General features: G+C 41.2%; 1 protein-coding gene across 4 annotated transcripts in view; it reads left to right on the plus strand.

Moving 5' to 3' along the window:
* CSMD3 (CUB and Sushi multiple domains 3) overlaps positions 1 to 23,894 on the plus strand; it is a 1,152,075-nt gene that overhangs the window by 432,030 nt on the left and 696,151 nt on the right. For all 4 annotated transcript variants that reach the window (XM_054020295.1, XM_054020294.1, XM_054020296.1 and 1 more), the window contains one exon: positions 3,665 to 3,752. In XM_054020295.1, coding sequence (XP_053876270.1) covers positions 3,665 to 3,752 — 88 coding nt within the window. The remainder of the gene's footprint in view (positions 1 to 3,664; positions 3,753 to 23,894) is intronic.

Genomic DNA, 23,894 nt, shown 5'->3' on the forward strand with positions numbered 1-23,894 from the left:
TTAAAATGAATGATATCCCTCTACTGTCTAACAGTTCAACAGAGAAGATTATGTATATATCTGTTTTTTGTAATAATATCAATAAATGGCTTCCTTAAATTACTGTCCTGGATTATCTAAGTCTCAGGAAACTACTGTCCTGAGACAGTTTTCATGTTTGTTCTCTCTGTCTTACTTCTGCTGAATACACGCCTAAACACAACAAAATAGAAAACATGTATATGATGTTTTTCACTTACAAAGAATTTTACAATTTTAACCCCTGAACATGCAAACACTCATTCAGTGCTTACCTTAGGCATCTGAAACCATTAGGATTCCTCATGTGAGACTACATTAAGCATGTGCATGAGTGTTTGCATGAGTGAGGCCATATACACTTGTGATATATATAAGCATCATCCTGACTCTACAAATGGTCAGACTATGACTTTGGGCCTTAAGGGGATTGGTGTGAGAGTCTGAATTACACCTCAGCAATATCTGGCTCCCAGTCCCATGCTCAGACCATGAAGGAATGCCTCACTCAAGATACGCCATTGTTTACAATAAAATGCCCATTAACAGTTGTCACAGGACTGTATGGGATAATGGGAAAAGTGGGAAACTGTGAAGTAGTTATATTTTTATACACAAAAAAGTCAAGTTTTATGTGTGGTCGCATTCTACACCAACAGTACAAAGGCTCCAAACTCAGTCAACCATCCATGTTTGGCCAAGCATGTTTAGGGATGAACATGAATAGGGATAGAATTTAAGCATGTGCTTAAAACACTTTGCTATATTGGGGCCAAAATTAGAGTTGTCAGTTTAATGAATTCTAACTATAACTTTTTTTTTTGTTCTGAAGTTCTAAATGGTGTGTGTGTGTGTGTGTGTGTGTGTCATTTTTTAATTTTTGTTGGATTGATATTTTTCCCTTAGTACAGTCTTTCAGAATTTTCTGAATGAATATAAAATACACCCACGTATCATGTTAAGTTCTATTTCATTGTATTTCATTAAGAATGCAACAGTTTAGGGATGATGACATAAAGCAGCACACACTTTCTCAGGCTTGTTATTTTAGCTGAAATGTGTAGAATCCAATTGTTTTCATGCTGTTAAATCAGTACAGAATCTGCTCTTTTCACGTAAACTTCCACAGTATTGCCATTTTTGAGAATTACGCAGAGTACAAGAATAAAATATTCTGTTTCAATTACTGAAAGATGAAATACAATAAAACAGGAAGTCCTGTTTAAAGCTGGATTTTTGTCCTGTTCATTTAGTCATAGTAAAGTAAAATCTTGTATCTACATATGCATATAGTACAATAATGTTAAAAGTCCCCTAAATATTGTATAATCCAATCAAATTCTGGGATGTCATGTCGGTTATTTCCTGAGAACTATTGCCTGGGGCAGTGACAATAAAAGCTTCTGGCCACAATTTTAATAAACTTTTAACCACAGAAAATCTTGACTGAAGGCCACTCCTACCCCACCCACAAACATAATCTCATTTTAGAATTCCTCCTAAGTAGACAGTCAGTGTCACCTAAGAATTCCTCTGCCTGTGCACAGTGGTAATGTTCCATTCTATGTGGACTAGCCACTAACTGCCTCTTTAATTCCCAGGCCCTGCCTTGGACTTTGGGACCATACAAGACACACAAAGTACTCCAACATGGATTCCCATCTAAATTTCTAAATAATAAGTTCTTCCTGGACTGTCCATATGGACTCCGATCGATGGCAGAACCATAACTGCCAAATACATGGATCCTTCAGTGTTTGCTTTCTCTGGGTTACACACTTTCAGCCTACCCAGGAGCCTCATTAAGTTTCTCAGAGTAAAGTGATAAAAACTTCTGATTCTTCAGCTAATGTGCTGCTAATGGAAAACTCCTTTCGAGTCACAAAAGTAGAAATCCAGCTAGCCCTGTGTATTCCAAAGTGGATGAACAGGCACTTACCTTTGCTTGCTGCCAATATCAGACCATCCATGCTGTAGCTCTTTCAGAACAGAGAGACTGAATAGTATGGCCAGAGCCAGCAAAGGCTGAGGTGAGGGTCCATTGGTTGAAAAGGGCCCCCCAACTACTGAAGAAAAAGTAAATAATGATCACCTTCTCCCCATCCTTTCACCTTTGTATGGTCCTGACCTCACCTATCACTATTGAGTTAATTTTACCCCCTTTTGTGAGTATAAGTACCCCATGTTCAAGGCAAGGGAGAGTCCCTCAAACACACCTATGGCAATTCCTCACATGGGGCCATGGGAAAAGATAGGTGGCGAGTACCCTATTTCAGGGTACCTTAGTATCGGCCTGTGTCAAACTGTTATTCCTGCAGAGGTGGACTCTGACAGTTTAGACATGTAATTAATTAGAAACAAGTGTTCTCTCTCTCATAAAATCAATTTTAAAAAATTGTGTGAATAAGTCATTTCTGATTAGCTTAATTATATATATAAGCCCTTTCTCCCAAAGGAGTTTTATTTTGTTATGTTGAAAGCTGTCACCCTGCTATGCCAAAGCCCATTGACTTAACTCTTCAGAAACAAAGACAGGTTAAATATCTTTTCCTCTTAACATAAATGCCTTGGCTTCACATCACTTAGTTTTGAAAACATTAAAAATAGTTTCATCTTAAGCCTAAACATTCCTCAGGTAGCAGTTGACCAGCCTCCTGTGATATGGATTTATTTCCTGATCATCAACTCTTAATTCAGTGCACAACTAGGACAAACAGAACTAAACTGGGCTAGAAGTATTTTTTGGAATTGAAACTCTTGCAAACTATAAATGTTTCATTTTTTTATAGTAGAACAAACATGGTTTGTAAAATATGACAAAACTAGACAGTGCAAACTATTGAAAAAATACACTAATTTGGGTATCAATTCTAGATTCTTCATATGTGCATAGCTTCCACTAAAATAAAAGGTTGTGTGTGTAAAAGGCACCCGGATCAGTTCTTAATATTTTTTTATAAGAAGAGATGAATCCAAGATAAAAATTTAAAATCCACATAAAGATTTCAAACCCCCATGGCTTGGGAATATCCAGCTCTGAGGATTTGGTTTGGTTCATTTTAAGAAATTTGTGAAAGTCAAACCTGGTTCAGATCTTGAAGCTTCCCCCAATGCCTCCAAATTCTGGGATATTTGGATTCACACCAGTAATTAAGGCCTATCTGACCCAACTCCACTGAAGTTTTGTCATTGACACAAGGCAAGCAGGTCAGGCACTAGGGGAGAAGGCAAGAGCGACATTACTGAACTATGGTCAGAGGAAAATTTCCCACATGTTCCAGCAAATGTTAATGAAGAGTTCATTAACTTTAAATATTATTTTTTGTAAAGAAATAAAAGGAATATGTATATGGATTCAATAAGATGATGAGCAAATAAACAGAGCTATTTGGTACTTTTTCTATTTATCATAAAACTTCTAGAATTTGCTGTATACAAATATAAAACATACTTTAAAAGTCACACTTATCATTGAAAGAAAATAAATGTATTGAAACTGGAGATTGTGATCTACCCCAAAATCTGGTAACTGTTTGGTGTTTTTGAAGTAGCAACATTGTAGCTAAAGTAAGTTTTTCAAACTATTAATTGTACAAAACTTCATATTTCTCGGTTTCCTAAAAGTGTGTTTTCTTTTCTTTTACAGTAAATGAAGGAGGTATTAAACAGGCATCCAATTTGTGTCCAGATCCTGGAGAGCCAGAAAATGGAAAACGACTAGGCTCAGATTTTAGGTAAAATGTTAACCCTACCATTATATCATTTCTATAATACATACATTGTTGAAAAAAAAAAAACATTAAAATATATATATTTTAAAAGAATACCAAGACCACTGGCCAATCTTCGGGGAATTCTATTTAAAATCAGATGGCAAAATATAGTCCACTATTTATATTTTAGTATTAAGGGTAAAGCTGTCTGTAATATACTGGGAAGTGGTACAAATAGCTGGGGATTTTCAAGGAATTTAATTGAGGAGGGTTATTTAAAATAGTTCTTACTTAAATACTCAGCTACCTTACTCCTACAAATACAGGGGTTATATGTAGAAATGGAGGCTTTTGTGGGACACGTAAGATGAGGACGTGTGTAAAGAAGATAGTGTGAGGGGAGGGGGAGGAAAACAGGTATCTTCGGGCTAGTCAAAGTGGTTTCCACTGGCTAACAAATTTCAGGCTCATTCAAAATACCATTTTAATGGTCATCAGGCAGGGTCAGGTCTAGGCAAGCATGCGCTGGTGAGGCGAGAGGCAGGCTGCAGTGGTGATAGCTCTCTCAACTCAGTGTAGAAGCAGCTTGCCCCCATCTCTTGCATTCTAGAGCAGTTGTCAGTGTTAGAGTTTCTTCAGGCTACCGGTACATGTCCCCATGTGCACCTACAAGAAGGAAATCCCCCTGTTAGCAGCTGTTGCAGTCCTGTCAATAATGGAGATAGCTGATAATTTTAACAACTGAAACAAGATGTAATGTTTTGGGGGTTGTTGTGAAACATTTTTTTTCCTGTCTCCCTCCCTCCCTGATATACAATTAATTTTCTCTCCTTAATTATCACACCACTATGCACTGGAGCAATCTAAGCATCTTAAGGAGGACTTGTGGCACACATCAAACTTTACTAACTTGTTTTATTTAAAAACTGTTTGCATATTCCTTTACACTGTCATAGCTGCCTCCTACAGCACTGGAGCTGAGCTGCATACTCCTTTCAGTCTTGGCAATTAACATATACCAGGGTTAGCCATGAAAATTGATGCAATTTTGAGGGAAAATAAAAGAGAGGGGGTACTAGAGACTTAGGGTGGGATTTTCAAAAGTGCCTAAGTGAGTTAGATGCCAAAGTCCGATTTCAATTCAATGGGACTTAAGTGCCTAATTCAATTAGATGTTTTTGAAAATCTCACCTTTAGTTTTCATTTTAAAAAAATGAGAGCGACCCCAAAGGCCATCTCTTTTACAGGGGGCTCACAGACTTCAGGATAAGCCTCTGCAGCTCGTCATTGGAAGTAAGCTAACAGTCAAAACATAAAAGCCAAGCAAACCAAAATATCTCCAACTCATTTCCAACTCCCATTTCTGTGAGTCCCACAGTGTTCTATCTTCTCTGCAATTTTTTCAAATTATGAACCCATCAGAGCAGGAACTAGCTCTATTTCCTGTGGTGCATAAGACCAAGCACGTTGTTGGTACTTAAGACATCATTAATAATAATAATCCTTCATAATAAGTAGTGCATCTATAGTGAATTAGCTGGTAATATCAAGCCAGATGTCAGAAGCAGGTGAGCAGGCTCTCCTGACCCCTTGGGTACACTGGGTCTGCTATGGGGAGACTGTGGCAATACTCAGCCCTTTTGAAAATGTAATTAGCAGAGGAAGGTAATGGCAGATTGCAAGCAATGCAGATTGTTACATCAACTGTGGTGACAATGGAGGCAGGCAGAGCTCACTCTCCTTATTCCCTGGGATACAGATATTCAACTGATAAGTCTGATGCAGTGCCAAGGCAACATTTTTTCTTCACAGGCTGACGCCACGGAGCTTGTATATGCACATTGGGGACACAGGGAAGCAGTCAAGTCTAGTTAAAAATAATATTTGGGGGAAAATCCTTCCTGGTGTAACAAGTATCTGAGATTCTTGAATAGGAAGGGATTTTAAAAACAAGTTCACTCTTAATTAATTCTGCTTCCCTGCCCCCCAAGCTGAGAAATGAAACACAGGCTAATCAGTTTATTTCATTTATCCATGCATCTCATGGATCATTCTCCCTGCAGGCCTCTGTCTGCCTGCCCTGCATCGCAGCAGAATTATCACATAATCAGCTAACCTATGGACAAGCAGCAGGCATATGCCTGCAGTTGCTCATTCTACCACTGGTCTGCTGTGGCACCTGATAAGCAGGCAGCTAAGCGGACTCTCCTCCTCTTGTCATACCACTCTTCCTGATGGATACCACCAGAAGGAACAGCCGGGTAAAGGAGGAGGAGGAGGTGGTGGTGGTAGGTAATTGAACCAACAGCAGTACAAGGTGAGGAACTAGCCTCCCTCATTCCCTAACCAGCTCGACCAGATTCCCCTCAGCTACTCCAAGTCATCACAACAGCTGACCCAGGCATCTTCAACTGATTTTCCCCCCCCCAACTCTCTCTGTCAATAAGGCCCCTTGAAGTCTGGGTGTGGCGCTGCATGTGATGATTGTGTTGGGTGCTTCTAGGGATTGGAGCATGGTGGCGGGATAAGGAGCCAGTGTGCCTGTCCTTCCCACCTCTCACTGCTCTACGCCTTGCACATTGCTGTAGCAACCTGCATAGATCTTGGAGAGATTTCAGGTTTCAGGAAGGAAGAGTTTTGAGGAGTTTCCAGGAAATCAGTCTCTTTGCACATGGCTGGAATGCTAGCTGCAAGCATAGAACCTCTGTAAATAGTTCTCTTAATAAGGAGCCAGTTTAATTTTAGAAACATGGAGTCCTCTCTCAAGACAAGGTTCAGGAAATACGGTGGTGGTAGTCAGCCTACAGAGATGCACAGCGAGGAAGAGAGTATGAGTGAAAGGAAAACAAAGCAGCAGCTAGAAATAAAGCAATCAAGCAACATGGAGGAACTCAAGCCACCAGAAAAGCTTGATTTCCAGATTTAAAAAAATAACTATATAACTATATAACTATATATATATATATATATAGTTATAATTACGCAAGCATAGGAGCAGTGGAAACAATAATTGAGTTTATATATATGCATCTCATGGTATATAGCTGGCTATGGGGATAAAGATGAGAAAATGAAGGTAAAAATAACTTTTTTTTACAACTATCTCATTGGGCGGGGGGAAGGACAAGAAGTGAGTGAGACACTGTTACCTGAAATAATACCCCAAACACAGGAAGTACTGATAAAGGTGTTGGATGAGTACTGTGACCCCAATGGAATGAAATTGCAGAGAGATACTGTTTTTTTTTTTTTTTTTTTTTTACCCAAAACCAAGATGCAGAAGAAGAAATAGATATTTACATTACAGAGCTGAGAATTGTGCCCTCCACATGTAACTTTGGAAACATTAAAAGTTCCATAAGCAATGACAGGATAATTTGTAGGAAATGGGTTTCCAGTTTATGGAAGAGATTGCTGAGAGAAACAGATCTAACCCTAGAGAAATGCTTCTAGCTAGGGCAGCTGAACTGTCCAGGGAAAGGATCAAAAACAATAGCCTCTAGTGCAGAACATGTACACAGGCTCAAGCTAAAGAAATCCAAAAAGCAGGACCGAGACTAACTGAGGATGCGGTCATCATGGTCTAGCATATATACAAAGCAACATGAAAGGCAGAAAAGGAAAATACCTATGGGCAATGGTGCAAGGGGTGTGGGAAATAGAGCTGCTTTATGTCCCCCTGCCAGAGCTACCCTAGGAAGGGGAAAAAAAAACCAAAAAAAAAACCAGCAGTACATGCAGAAATTCAGGACGCTGAGATTTTCAATGAAGAGGAGGATAACTGCAATGTGACATTAGCAGATCTAAAAGACGCTCAATGTACACACACTGCGGAAGAAGGCTGCCAGCCCTTCAACTGCCATATCTGCGGTTATACTTTTAGGTCAACAACCGATTTGATTTGAGATGGATTGTGCAGCCAGCTGCAAAGTAATCCTAGCAATACCGAGAAGCCACACTAGACTGGAGAAATATGATCAATTGCTAGGAATGTACAATAAAAGCATTCTGAGGCCAGTGGGCAAATTCAGGCTTTCAATAAGAAACCCATGAAACAAGAGATGTTATCACTTGGAATTTATATTAGTTGACACAGAGGCGTACTATCCACTGCTGTGCAAGCCATGGATCTGATCACAGTACAACACCAGAACTATCCTTGGCATGACAGAGAGAGAACAGTCACCATGGACCCCATCCAGCATTCTAACAGACTATCAGGACATTTCAAGAAGATGGACACCTAAAGGGCAGGCTGAAGTTTGAAATAGACCCTGCTGTGCAGTCCATGAGACTACCAAAACACAGAGCTCCACTGTTGGAGTCACTGAAGAAGGAACTGCAAAGAGGAGCCATCATGAAACCGGTTGATACTAGCACAGTGTGTCATTGAGCTAAATGAGCCATCCAGCCAACCAACAAACTTTGCCATTCCTTTGCAACTGGCCACAGAGGTGTTGCACTGTAAACTGATCAAGGCACTAGAGGGACTCCTAGGTATCAAGACTGCAGCAGATGACATTCTTACTGTAGGAGAAAGTGATGTCAAGTAAAATGACATTCTGAAGCATGCTACTAAGCTGCAGCAACTTCTAAACAGGTTCTGGGAGCAGAATATTAGGCTGAATGCAGACAAGCTGAAGCTGAGGAAAACTGAGGTTCCCTACATTGGACATGTGTTGATTTCTGAGGGACTCCAGCCAGATCCTGAGAAACTGGGAGTTATTAAGGAAAAATCTAGACCAAAGGATGGCAAGGGAGTCTAGCAACTAAATGGATGGCCATCTATCTTTCCCGATTGTATGCACACTATCAGAAGTCTAGGATCCCCAGAAATAGTTAACATGCTAGGATGCAGTGCGGGCATTGTCCGAACACCAATCCAAACGCACCGCAGAGCAACTAGTTTTACCAGGAGGCCTGGGAGCATCCCTGAGGCAAAGCCAGCAGCCCATAGAATTTGCTAGGACAGCCTCTGCAGACACAAAAAGGGGATGTGGTCAGATATAGAAAGATGACTGTGGAACAGATGACGGAGTCTATCAATAGAGATAACATATACAAAAAGTGGGAGACCGGTTAGAAGGTCAGTGTTCTTGAAGGACTATGAGGTGCAACAGGCCACACTAAGATGGCAGTATCAGCTGTGTCCCTAGAGCAGTGGTTCCCAAACTTTAATAACCTGTGAACCCCTTTCACTAAAATGTCAAGTCTCGTGAACCCCCTCATAAAAATGAATATTTCCAGGGATTTTCTCCTTTACGTGAGTATAAATTATAAAATCAGTGATCTTGGAAATATAACATTTGTTTTTATGACATGCTTATTACATACTATTTATTATTAATTATTTATCATTACAGTATTTTTATTACATTATGAAAATGGCAACACTCTTTCAAGATCTCACTTTCGTAGCTTGCATCACTTTGAATAAGCCTATTATAAGACAAGGCTTCTATGTTTCATCAAGGAGTATCCGATGTGAAACAGCATGAAGGCATTTAAGAAGCCAACTCAAAGAGTTCCTCCTACACAAGCATTCAGGTCTTGAGCAGTCCAGGCAAACAATGCACAGAGAGAAGTGTTTGGAGGAGGCACTAGTAAGTCCGTTTGTATTTACATGGCTGGAATGCTAGATACAGTTACAGCATCTGTGTAAATAGTTTTCTTAATGAAAAGCCAGCTCAGTTTTAGAAACATGGAGTCTTCACCTGTTGTTACCCAACACACGATACAGGAAATACCTGCTGCTGGCTGGCAGACAGGAATGAAAGATCTAGGGAGGGAAGAAGAGCAAGTGGTGGCTAAAAGTCCCTCACTACAGGCAGATTATGAGAGGGAAATGGGGCTGGAGTACAAATGGTGGAGAGGCAAACTGAGAGAGAACAACAGAAGGCAAGAGGGGGCAGAGTTAGGTTGAGCCACATTTTTCCTGGTCCCCTAATGAATTCTGATCCTGCAAGAAATGTCATTGTTTTATTTAGGGCTTGGAAGCAATGTACATTGTTTTATTTAGGGCTAGTTAAAAAGTCCTTGACTTTTTAACTAGTCCTAAATAAAACAATGTACATTGATTTTACCAAGGTGATTTTGAAAACCTTTTAAAAATCTGGCCCTAAAGATCTTGCCCAAAGTCACACATAAAAATTGTGGCAGAAAAGGAAATTGAACCTGGGTTTATTGAGTCCTATGCTAGTGTAACCCACACACACACCCTCTGGGTGTGGTGTTCTGTCCCATCCAGTGGCACCAAACACACTAAGAGAGAGAAGATTAATGAGTCTGCTCTACAGCCTTAGCTAAGGGGCATATAGCTTTTAGCTCATGCAGTAGAGGCTCATGCATTTAGCTCCAGAGATCCTAGGTTCAATCCCACCCGCCGACAACCGATGTCTGTCGGTGTTACACGAGCACCACAAGCACCATCCTTTTAATTGAACTTTGTCATCCATAACGATAATCTCTGCTTTCATGAAATTAGTATTAAGACATGTACATCCCTTTCCCTTCCTATGATAGCTTTGAATATGTAAACAAATTGATTGCCAGTGCAAGTTTCACAGTGAATTTTCCTAAAGATTTTTCATAAACACTTATGTCACATCCATAATCAGTGTGCCAAAGACTATATTGGAGAAACTGAGTGCCATGCCATGCCATGTGGGAATTGGCACCTCTGCCTAAGGCACTCAATAATCTGTGGGTAGTTTTGAAAGTTTATTTTTATGCTTGCAATTTAAAGTACTGGAAAAAGAAGAAAATCTCTCTCTTGTGAGAAGATTGCATTTTCTAACGTTATCAATAGCTGTACAGACCAGTGTACCAGTGTAACTTTCAAAGATTCAGCTGTAGTAATTGTAATGCTAAAAACTAGTTGATTTTTTTTTCTGATATGTCCCATGTACTTAGATGATTTTCATTTGTCATGGTAGCCTGCAGTATGTATGCATATAGAATCATAGAATATCAGGGTTGGAAGGGACCTCAGGAGGTCATCTAGTCCAACCCCCTTCTCAAAGCAGGACCAATTCCCAACTAAATCATCCCAGCCAGGGCTTTGTCAAGCCTGACTTTAAAAACCTCTAAGGAAGGAGATTCCACCACCTCCCTAGGTAACCCATTCCAGTGCTTCACCACCCTCCTAGTGAAAAAGTTTTTCCTGATATCCAACCTAAACCTCCCCCACTGCAACTTGAGACCATTACTCCTTGTTCTGTCATCAGGTATCACTGAGAACAGTCTAGATCCATCCTTTTTGGAACCCCCCTTCAGGTAGTTGAAAGCAGCTATCAAATCTCCCCTCATTCTTCTCTTCTGCAGACTAAACAATCCCAGTTCCCTCAGCCTCTCCTCATAAGTCATGTGCTCCAGCCCCCTAATCATTTTTGTTGCCCTGCGCTGGACTCTTTCCAATTTTTCCACATCCTTCTTGTAGTGTGGGGCCCAAAACTGGACACAGTACTCCAGATGAGACCTCACCAATGTCGAATAGAGGGGAACGATCACGTCCCTCAATCTGCTGGCAATGCCCCTACTTATACAGCCCAAAATGCCGTTAGCCTTCTTGGCAACAAGGGCACACTGTCGATTCATATCCAGCTTCTCGTCCACTGTAACCCCTAGGTCCTTTTCTGCATAACTGCTTCCTAGCCATTCGGTCCCTAGTCTGTAACAGTGAATGGGATTCTTCTGTCCTAAGTGCAGGACTCTACACTTCTCCTTGCTGAACCTCATCAGGCTTCTTTTGGCCCAATCCTCTAATTTGTCTAGGTCCCTCTGTATCCTACCCCTATCCTCCAGCATATGTACCACTCCTCCCAGTTTAGTGTCATCTGCAAACTTGCTGAGAGTGCAGTTCACGCCATCCATATAATTTCTGGAGGCACTATGTTTGCACATGTTCATTATACAAAATGGATAGAACTTAGTCCCAGAAGTACCAGTTAGAATTGTATCTAATCAGCCAGGTTTTGAGAGCCTATGATCTACAGTGCTCAGCATTTGTGGTTGATCTGCCAAGTGCCATATTTTACTGTGACTATAGAGTTCTACTTAAAATAGTTATAATATTGGCATTATCTTGTGCATGATTATCTACTGCCATCTGGTACTGAAGTTTGTGTCTCTAGCAGTATAAACACTATTTTTGAAAGTAATTTACAGTTTAACTAGGATAGAACAGGTGTGGGATGGAAAGGAGGTTATAACTAGGAACAATGGGATAAAATTAGACCAAGTAATTTAGATAAAAATATATCAATCTTAGATCTATTAGAATGTAGAGCAGTTTCACATAGGCAATGGTGGAAGCTCCATTGTTTGGAGAATTGAAAAGTGTGTTGGCCAAAGTACTAGAAAAATACTGTAGGGAATAATCATTCAGTGGAAGGGGCACAGATTAGAAGACATTCATCTTCATTGTCCACCTGGAGTTTAGACAGCATTTTAAACACGGAATAGATGGAGAGGAAATCCTATTCAAAACTTGTCACTAATCCCTGCATTACCTCCCAGCTCCTTTCCCTGCTTTGTAGCTCACCTTGCTGTCCTGTCTAGATACTTCATTCTTTCCGCACTCAGATCAGTCCAGACCCTGCCTCCAGGCTGCCCTCAACGAACACTTCCCCACATCCCATGCACGCACATTTCCCACTCCAGGCTGTGTTTCATGCCCAAATTTCCCAATCCCAATTTTGAGACTGCCCTCCCGCCAGAGTTCCCTTCACACATACACGTTTCTGCTTGGCCTTCCATATTCCTCCCATACCTCTGTCTGGAGTGCCAACCTACCCACCTCTGGTTATTCTGCCGAGACTTCTAGAGATCAGGGAGCTTCAACATCATCTTCTAAGAAGATTGCTGATTGGTTAATAGGGTGGAGCTTGGCCATCTAACCACTCCCGCCCGGGTACCATGCTGACACTGGATGTATACTGTGTCATTGACTCTGGTATTGGCCATGGGACATCTGTTGAATTCGGCACCCATGACTTTTGTGTCAGTACTGACAGTTTCCACACCATTGGCATAGAAGGTGGCATCAGACCAGCTCTGCCTTTCTGTTACAGATTCCTCAGTAGTTCAGGGGCTTTCTGTGACTATGGCTTCTTCCTCGTCGTCTTCTGATGTGCCCATGGCACTGTCTAGTTGGATTGCAGGGCTTTGGCACTGTATTCCACAATGACCGAGTGAACACAGAGTGCAGAGTTGCAGCCAATGTCCTTTTCAGTACTGATGAGCTCATTGGTGCAAACACTATCTTTGACACCAAAAACGTCTATGGTACTGACCTTGGCTCTGGCACTGTCATTTGTTCTAGTACCAGATGGAAGTGTGATGCCTCTTCCAAGGAATTAATTACACATTCATTCACAATACTGATGCTGTCCTCGTATTGGGTCTCAGATGAGGCTGATCATTCGTTTGCCCTGTCTGGCACGGAGTCTCTGTACAATGTCCAGTTTCTCTCACTGTGACACTTACAGAAATTGAGTTTGCTGCCTCCATAAGGACAGCATACATATCAGCCTGTTAGGTTAGTTGAAAACTCACACTTCACTTTAATACACAGCACTGAGATGGTTTTGTGGTAAAACAAGACTAAGTTTATTTATAAAAAACAGAGATTTAAGTGATACTAAGCAAGAGAAAAAAAGACTGGTATGAACAAACAAACAGTGGTGCAAGTATGGCGGTCCAGTCCGGTCAGCTGTACCACTAAGATATTTATAGCCAATACTCCGTACCGGAAAGACATAGGAAGGGCAGAATGTGGAGTCAACAGATGGCCCCATGCTGGCAGTTCCTCTGGTGCGGCTGTACCGCCCCGACCCCTGCCCCCACCCTGTCCTGCAGTGGGGCTGCTGTACAGAATCCAGACTGGAATCAGAAGATGCAGCTGCATGGAAGGGCTGGAGGCAGGGCTGGGGTTGGTACAGCTGTGCATAAGGAGCTGCCGGCTTGGGGCCGCCCAGTAGCCCCACGTTCTGCTTCTTTCATCGCTGCGATTCTGGAGAGCCCTGCGGATCAGAAGTCTCCAGCACAGTGGGAGGGGGACAGAGCCCCCTCCCAGATAATGTGGGATGGATCATGGGGAGGGGACAGGGGGCCCTGGGCTGGGGACAGGGTGAGAAGGAGTCCTGTGAATGGTCACGTGGGGAGGTCATGTGCCCCCGCATTTTGGTAGCGCCCCCACCTTTGTGTCCCTCCCATGAGTGCAGCGTACCAGTAAGAAATTAATTCTATTCATACCACTGCAAAAAACAAACAAACAAAAAAACCCGGTATCTAGTGTCTAAAGTTTAAGAGATTATAGGCTTGGTCTCAAGCAATTTTTCACCTATAGTCAATTCTCAGAGACTTCTACCCACATGTAGTGGTAACAGTGGTGAATGACAGATCTTGGAAAGGAGGGTATAAGTCTACCTCCAAGGACAAAGAATCTAATAGGCTGGACTTGATGGGGAGAAAGGTTTACACAACTTCATCTTTATAGATATGCATTGCAAACCAGCAGGTGCTCTTATCAATATATGACTTGCTTAATTTGGGTGCTGTGTCCAAGTTCACAGATAAGTTGACAGACACCTCCAGAGAGGAGTTTAATGTATTTATTGTGGATGGCCATCTAGTGGCCAAAACTTTGTTGTAGTTGCCTCTAGACATGGCAGATGTTTGTCCAGTATTATGGCATTAGCTGTGGCCATTAACATGAGAACATCTTCACAGTTGCAAAATTCCACTATAGCTGCAGATTTCATCTGAGCTTAGAGGACTTACCTTTTGGTGATTGCTTTTTGTTGTTGGAGAAAAATGATAAGACCCAAGCTACTTTATGTTCATTGGGAATTTATATTGCAGCCACAAGGAGACGCCATTATGGGGGGCATCTGCAATAGCAGCAATATTGCTCACAGAGTATGTTCAGCAAGTTGTCCTTCCCTACTAGACAGCAGGATTTCTCCAGGAAAGGACATAAATCACAGAGGAGGAGAGCCTTGGGGGTCTAACTTTAGCCAAACAGCTTGTCCACCATCAACATTGAGCAGGCAGCCATTTTGACTTTGTGGTCCAGGATATCATTCCAGCTATGACCTCCATGCCTCTATCTCCCCAGTTTGGGGACAGGCTGTGTCACTTTTTTGGTGCTTGGCACGCACTACCCATGGCCAAATGGGTCCTAAGCACCCTGAGATCGCGTATGCCATTCAATTCCTGTGGATCCCTCCTTCCCATCACATTCCTCTTCAGAGACCCCTCTCATGAGCTACTGCTCTTTCTGCAAGTCCAAATTTCGTGTGTGCTGGGAGCTGTAGAGGAGGTCCCTCTGCAGCATCGAGGAAAGGGATTCTATTCTTTGTATTTCCTGGTCCCCAAATCCAAGGGAGGGATGAGACCTATCTTCAATTTATGTGGCCTCAACAAATTCATCACATATGAGAGGCTCTGTATGGTGACTTAGCATCGATCCTTCCCATGTTACATCACTGACTGGTTTGCTGCCCTGGGCTTTCAGGATGCTTATTTCCATGTGACAATTATCCTAAACCACAGGAGGTTTCTGAGGTTTGTAGTGTCAGGTCACCACTATTGGTACACTTTGCTTCTCTTTGACCTAAGCTCCTTACATTTTTACCAAATGCCTGGCTGTAGTGAAAGCATACCTCAGAAAGAGGAATTCATATTTTCTTGTACCTTGACAATAGTTTAGACAAAGTCAAGTCCAGAGAACGTGTTCTTTCTCATGTTCAGTTCACATTATGTGTCCTTGATCATCTGCATCTCATCTTGAACAAAAGGAAGTGTTACCAACTCAGAAAATCAACAAGAAATGCACCCAACCATATTTACTTGTACCTTTCTTTATGGATAGAGAAGTTCATTGTGTTCCCTAGAAATTCAGACTTTGTTTTCCCTTTGCAGATAAAGTTACAGAGAAATGCAGGTCAGGGCTGCATTTTTGGACTTCTCAGGCCATATTTTAAGTCCCACACTTTTTAAGTCCTGTGAATCCTGTGAAAATTCTGACATATAGAATGTTTCATTACTGTCTGAATTCCCTGTGTAGGCAATGGTTCAGTAGCCATCAGATTAATTTAGTGTTTTAGGGTTGTGCTGCTTGATTCATCTTGTCTTTTTGCTTTATAATGGTAGCTGTTTTAACAAGATTTTATTCTGTTCCCCAGTTCTGGACACTGTGCAGTGGCTTCTTTATTTATTTTTAGATGTAATCTATTTCAAGCTTTTAAGCCTTTTAAAGTTGATCTTCTATGTGTACTATTTTCAGGCTTATTCATTTCCCTTTCCAGAATAGTATTTCATCACCCACCCCGTATTAACTGCCTTCATCACTTCTCATACTGTCTGTGATATAGTGCAATATTGGGTTTTTTGTATTCCCCCAAACTATTTATACTTACAAGATCAATATATGTTAGCAGAGGAGCATTTAATTTCCAATCTCATGTAACCAGCTGAGACTGACTACTACATGACCCTGACTTCTGAAAAAGTATGACTCTTAATGATATCTACTAAGATACATTCATATACTGGTTTGGGGTCAATGTCTTCAAAATCATATTATTTTGACTGAAATCTCCACTTCTCTCACCCATCTATAAGTCTAGATTTTCATGACCTCACTATTGGAGTGGTTTGTCCCTTCATATCCATGGTACTTCTAAGATCATCTTCCTGATCCATCATTGTGACTGTGTCACCCACTTTTTGAGCCACCTTCACTAGCTTCTTCTCTTCCGTTGCCTAACCTGCAAGCTTCTTGTCCTTATCAACAAGGCCGTTACCAGCAGAGATCCTCCCTTCGTATTCACTCTTGCATCTCACTGAATTGTCTGCTGCCACCTCCACTCACCAAGCAGCCTTCATCACCTGTTTATTCTCCTCTTCCAAAAGCCCCTTCACACTTTCTGCCATGCTACTCCTTATGCATGGAAGGCCCTTCCTGAACTAGTCCAGCAAGCTATTATCCTCCTTTCATGAGTTTATCTATCATCATCAATATTATTATTATTTTATGTTTAATTATGGCCCAGGAGCTCCTGGTTTCTGTGACTCCAGAGTACCTCATGATGTCCAGGTGTGGTGTTGCAGGGATTTGATGTGGGCTAACCCAGCAGCCAGGTCATTGCTCCATCTATTCCCCTTCCAGGGTTAACAGAAAAGTCTCTGAAACAGGAAACCCCAAAGTCTAATGGTTTTTGAGCCTAGTCCTCAATCTCCATCTGGGGCCTGTGCTACTTGACCTCTTCTCTGTCTGATGCCTGTACCTTCCCACCTAGTCTGGGGAAGGATAGGGGAAACTGAGCCACCCTCTCCTCTGCATTCCAGCCCAGGAATTCAGGTGGTTAAAGACTATTGCTTTAATCCCTCTGCCATTCTCCTTGGGCTGCTTCTACCTTTGCCCAGCTTCTTAAAATCTTCCCCAGGTCTCTGGAGCCTCCTGGAATCTATGGTTCCTCACTACTTCTTCTTTGCCGGTTATGATGGTACTCCTTCAAAGCTATTCCCAGCCTTTATCGCAGCAACTGGGCTGTGATGAGTAACTGCATCTGTTGCCTGGGAGCAGTCAGTCTTTCCTTTCTCTGAGCAGGAGTTTCCCTCCTCAGCCCTCTTTCCTGGAGATGGGTTGCCTCTTGCCAGAGGGTAGTCTATCTTATCCCTCTTTTAAACAGAAGCCCCTTCTTCAGCCCTCTCTTTTTCTCAAGAGCTGGAAGTTATATAGTGTCAAGCAATATCTCCCTCCTTCAAGCAGGAGTTCCCTCTCAGCCCTCTCACAGGAGCTAGGGTTATCTCTCAGGCCTCTTTGCCTTAGGTTAATCAGTCTTATTCTTTTTCAAATGGAAGTTCCACCTCCAGCCCTCTTACTGGTTGTGGCTGAGGTTGTGCCAGTTCTCTTCAGCTGAACAATCTTCCAATTAGCCTTTTCCCTTTGGAGGGTTCAGAAGGCCAGTCTTCTCTCACTGGTGTCTGCCTGCTGTGATGGAGGGAGGCAGCTTTTGAGCTGGTTCCTTTTTCCAACTGCTTCTCAGCTGGTTCAGTGAAAGGGGAGCCTTGTCCTGTCCTCTCTGCAAGGCTTTGGTCCCTTAAATATACAGTATCAGGATTTCTTCCCCAAGAGCCATTCCTTAACAGGACCCTTATATCTATTAGGGCCATTCCAGGGGGTGGGGTGGGATGACCACTAGACACTACTGCCCAAGATGGAAGACTACCCCGTGCCACTCCCCAAACTGGATCGGGGCCCAATTGTGTTAGGTCCTAAAGCAATTGGAAAATGATCCTAATTTTCTATAAGTTTCACTCCTCTTTCTTCAGTATAATTCTTCCTTAATGATTAGCTCCATCATGTTTGTACTTTAAATTTCAATAGTTGAAAATGAAAGTGTGAGCTGTGCATTCTGCACTTGCAGCCACTCCACCCAGATCTTTTGACTGTCAATTGAATTGAAACAGGCAATAAAGAAATAAAGCATATTACAACAATCAAACATGTGCACAAATAAGGAATGCAGTACTTACTCCTTAAAGGCCATCTCTTGCAAGGCACTGAATGCTCTGAACTCCCATTCACTGCAACAGGAGTTCAGACCATTCAGACCCTTGCAGAATCAGATTTAGATTTATAAGAGCTGAGTCAAACGAGCAGATTGAGTGAGCTCTTCTCCCTGCTGCAGCCTCTTTGTACTGGTAAAGGAGCCCTAAAAGCCCAATATCTGGCCATGGAGGATTCCCCCAGAGCAGGAACTATGGAAGATATCTGTAAGGGTGCCTCCTGAGGACTCTCTCACAAGTTCTGGCATGCTGGGGGCCGAAGGGGCATGCCAGGGGCAAGGCCCCAGCATGCAGTTGTGAAGATTTCAGGCCACAGTGTGGCTTATCAGGCAGCCCTGGGAAGCTGCCATAAATTAGATGGTGGACTGTAATTATGCTGGGGGCCACTCTAGCACAGAATCTCACCCATTGTATAGAGGATCCTGTATGCCAGATCCAGGTGAACTAGAATCCCATTATTTGGAAGCAAGAATATTTTTAAAGGAAAATTTAGTTAAGAAAACATCTAAGATGAATTAATGGGTGCTGATGTAAATGGTGTCTGATTTGTAAAATTAACAAATGCAACTTGCTGGGTTTTTTTTCAATATAAAAGGTATCCTGTACCATACAATGTTTAATAAAAAATAACAAATACTGACATAAAAAAACTTAAGGATACAAGTGAGCAACTATACAAAGATGAGAAAACATTTTACATTTTTACAAAGGCAACAAATATTTTGTAAAACATACCAGAATGTGTATTATAACCAAAGATTACTCCTCTACCTTGATAAGGTTGAATATGGGGGATGGGAAGTAAAGAGTTTGCAAAACTAGTGGTACAATAATAATGAATGTATCAAGATACAATACAACCTGTTTGAAATAAAAGGTTTATTGTGTGTAATAGTGCAGAGGTGGAAAGTACATAGTGGGTTATATGTTTAGTATTTTAAAATTTCATTGACCCAGAGAGTGCAATTATTTTAGGCACTGTTTAAAGAAAATACTTAAGCAAGTATGTAATTTTAAGCCGACAATTAGTTATTTTAAGTCAGTGGGTCTGCTCACATGCTTAAATACCTTGCTGCATTGGAGTTATAACACTGGTCTACAATTTTTGAGAAGTCGTCTACTTCAGAGATAAAATGTGCTATTTATTATGTACTTTGATGTGCTGAATTCAAATATGACAATTAAAACAACTGATTGGCTACTGTTTCTAAGATATTTAAGTTTTTACATTTTATGCCTATGTATATTGTGTAGATAGTAGAGTTTTCATCATAAATTGTAAACCTAGGTCTTTTCATGTGTTTATGGTTGCTTTACATGATAATATTTCACCTGTCCTGTTTATGTAACACTTTAAAAATCAGCAAAAGGGTTATATAAATAAAATTTATTATGAAACAAAATGCAAAAAACTATTATGTACATAGTTTAGTCCTATTCAGTGTCTACTCGGCGCTTCTTGGCTTGTCTCTTGTATTCATTAAATGGAGCATCTCTTGTCACTGTCCAGCAATAGTCTGCAAGCATTGATGGGCTCCATTTTCCCTGATAGCGTTTCTCCATTGTTGCAATGTCCAGGTGAAATCGCTCACCGTGCTCGTCGCTCACTGCTCCGCAGTTTGGTGGAAAAAAATCTAGATGAGAGTGCAAAAAATGTATCTTTAGTGACATGTTGCAACCAAGGCTTTTGTCTGCCTTGAGGAGGTTTTCCAACAACAACCTGTAGTTGTCTGCCTTGTTGTTTCCGAGAAAATGTATTGCCACTAACTGGAAGGTTTTCCATGCCATCTCTTCCTTGCCACTCAGTGCATGGTCAAATGTATCATCTCGAAGAAGTTCACGAATCTGAGCACCAACAAAGACACCTTCCTTTATCCTAGCTGCACTTAACCTTGGAAATTTTAGACAGAGGTACTTGAAAGCTGCTTGTGTTTTGTCAATGGCCTTGACAAAGTTCTTCATCAGACCCAGCTTGATGCGTAAGGGTGGTAACAAAATCTTCCTTGATTCAACAAGTGGTGGATGAGGAACACTTTTCCTCCCAGGCTCCAATGACTGTTGGAGTGGCCAATCTTTCTTGATGTAGTGGGAATCTCTTGCACGACTATCCCATTCGCAGAGAAAACAGCAGTACTTTGTGTATCCAGTCTGCAGACCAAGCAAGAGAGCAACAACCGGGGGGAGGGATAGCTCAGTGGTTTGAGCATTGGCCTGCTAAACCCAGGGTTGTGAGTTCAATCCTTGAGGGGGCCATTTAGGGATCTGGGGCAAAATCAGTACTTGGTCCTGCTAGTGAAGGCAGGGGGCTGGACTTGATGACCTTTCAAGGTCCCTTCCAGTTCTAGGAGATGGGATATCTCCATTAATTTAATTTAATTTAAAAACCTTCAAATCGCCACTGCCACTGATGTTGGTCATAGTTTATGCACCTCAAAAGTTGTTTCATGTCGTCATAGGTTTCCTTCATATGGACTGCATGACCAACTGGAATTGATGGCAAAACATTGCCATTATGCAGTAAAACAGCTTTAAGACTCGTCTTCGATGAATCAATGAACAGTCTCCACTCATCTGGATTGTGAACGATGTTGAGGGCTGCCATCACACCATCAATGTTGTTGCAGGCTACAAGATCACCTTCCATGAAGAAGAATGGGACAAGATCCTTTTGACGGTCACGGAACATGGAAACCCTAACATCACCTGCCAGGAGAGTCCACTGCTGTAGTCTGGAGCCCAACAGCTCTGCCTTACTCTTGGGTAGTTTCAAATCCCTGACAAGGTCATTCAGTTCACCTTGTGTTATGAGGTGTGGTTCAGAGGAGGAGGATGGGAGAAAATGTGGGTCCTGTGACATTGATGGTTCAGAACCAGAAGTTTCATCCTCTTCCTCTTCCGACTCAAGTGAGAAGGATTCTGGTGCATCAGGAACTGGCTGTCCTTCTCCGTGGGGTACTGGGCGTATAGCTGATGAAATGTTTGGATAATGCACAGTCCACTTTTTCTTCTTTGACACACCTTTCCCAACTGGAGGCACCATGCAGAAGTAACAATTCCTGGTATGATCTGTTGGCTCTCTCCAAATCATTGGCTCTGCAAAAGGCATAGATTTCTTTTTCCTGTTCAACCACTGGCGAAGATTTGTCGCACAAGTGTTGCAGCATATATGTGGGGCCCACCTCTTGTCCTGATCTCCAATTTTGCAGCCAAAATAAAGGTGATAGGCTTTCTTAACCATAGTGGTTATACTGCGCTTCTGTGATGCAAAAGTCACTTCACCACAAACAGCTGAAGTTATCTGCACTGTTCACACAAGTACGAGGCATCTCTGCTCACTTTGGCTAAACAGAAATGCGTCCCTTTGCAAAATCAAACACTGACAAATAAGAGAGCATGACACTGTATGATTTCTAGAGCTGATATAGGGCAATTTGTTCAGCAGAGTGATGTAAGCTTCGTTATGATTGCCTCATCCATGACTTCTAGGAATAACATGATGCAATTCATATCATGTATGACGCAATACCAGCTTCAGATTGCATCATTCATTGTTTTGCCTAAAAAGCAAGTACTGTCCAAACCCAGTCATATATGTATTCATAGATCCAGTCAAAGATGTATTTTAGTCATTTCTTGTTTAAATTGAGATCCCTTCCCTTTATAACTCACTTATCCTCCGCCATTCCCAAGTCAAGGGTCGTATATACTGACCCAACAGCATATCTTGAAAACTAGAGCCAATCAACAATTTTAAGCATCATTTTCGTTCTCAGTGACCCAGAATTAGTAAAGTTTGACTACATTTATTTCAGAAGCATTTTGGCTGTAGAGCAGTGAAATTAAATATGCCATTATTATTGTTGTTGCTGTTAAATAGTTATGTTATGCCATCACCCAGAAGCCCCAGTTAGGATCAGGATTCCATTGTTTTAGGCATTATGCAACACACAGAAAGAAATAGGTTCTTTCCTGCAGAGTTTATAATCTAAGAACATAGTTTTTGTTAATCAAGGTAATGAAATGAATATGAAATATGTGATCTTGAGCAATACAAAATTAAACCAGTTTTAGACAACTACTATGGCATATAATTCTTTATTTAAAAAGAGCACTGTATATATTACCAAAAAGAAATGACAACAAAAGTATAGTGGGTACCATTTGGAAATAGACATTTAGTCCATTATGTTTACTCTCACATCAGTGTGTTGTAAGCTCCACTGGGCATGAACAAGTTTTTTGTTCTGTAGCAGTGAGTAGAACATAACTGAGGCTCCTAGATGCTATGATAATACAAATAATAATTTATAATTTGTAATAATTGTGGTATTATCAGTATATAGAATAGAAAATATCACATAAACATGGTATATTTTATTTTCTGTCATATGTGTTTTCCTGGAAATTAAAATGAAGCAAAAACCTGCCAATATCTCATTTTTTAAAAAAATTAAAAAAATATAGGAATTACTGTCTTCCTGCTTTTCAACTTCTACAGAGTTCTGCTCTGCCCTCATTCCAGATCTTCTGGGAATATTGTGTTCTTTTGTATTTCTCAAATTAAAAATTTAAAAAAAAAAAACTCTTTTAGACCCCAATCATGCAAGTACTTCCATATTTGAGTAGCTTTATGCATGTGAGTAGTCACATTGGGTTAGTGGAACTGCTCACCTACCTAAAAATATTTTGTGATGTTGTAGGCTAAGTTTCATCACAAATTTTTAACCTCTGAAAACAGAGGTAACATGGGGAAGAAGGGAAGGGGATGGTACTTTTCCAAACCCCTCCCACAAAATAAGGTGCACCCATGTGAGTTGCTAAAATGTGATGGCACATTTGTGCAGATATTCAGAATATGATAGAGCCTGACACTTTCCTAGAGTCTTTGATATTATCTCCTTGACTGGGGGTGAGGGGTGGGGAGGGAGGGAAATAAGTGGTGCTATTTTCCAAACAACATCCACCTGTAGAACCAAAACAAAATGTCACTTACAATACATTGTGCTCATCTGTGATTCTCCCACATCTTTCTTACTTCAGGAATGGAGTTATTAACAATGTTGACATTAAAAAATGTCATTACTGCATATTTGACTTAACATCTCACTGAGGTGAATGGGGCAGATTACATCACTGAGTTATTGTTCCAGGCTCTCTGCAGCCTCACATGGATGTTTCTACGTGGTTTACATTTGGTCACATTATTTAGTTGTTCTTCACAAACAGCTAGAGACTTTTTTTTTAATTAAATCTCTGATTCTAGAGAACAACATAGTGGTTTCAGAACACCATATTAGGTCCATGCTAGCTGTTTTTTACTTCTGTTTTCTTTGTTTATTGGAAACAAGAAGGGACTTTTACCTTTAAGAGCACAGACACAATCACAATATGTTTACAGGTTGTGGCTTGCTAGGTTTCCTCAAAAACAATTTTGAGTCAGCTTTCCATTGTTTGGTTCCTGTTTCCTTCTCTGTGAAGTCTGAAGCACCAAAGGTTACCTCCATATATGAAGATCAGGCAAGCAGTATCCTTTTGAAGCCAATATTATCATCATTTCATGAATAATAGCAGTCAACAGATGCCCCC

The sequence above is a fragment of the Malaclemys terrapin genome, chromosome 2 (assembly GCF_027887155.1).
Source record: "Malaclemys terrapin pileata isolate rMalTer1 chromosome 2, rMalTer1.hap1, whole genome shotgun sequence".
Classification (NCBI taxonomy): domain Eukaryota; kingdom Metazoa; phylum Chordata; order Testudines; family Emydidae; genus Malaclemys; species Malaclemys terrapin.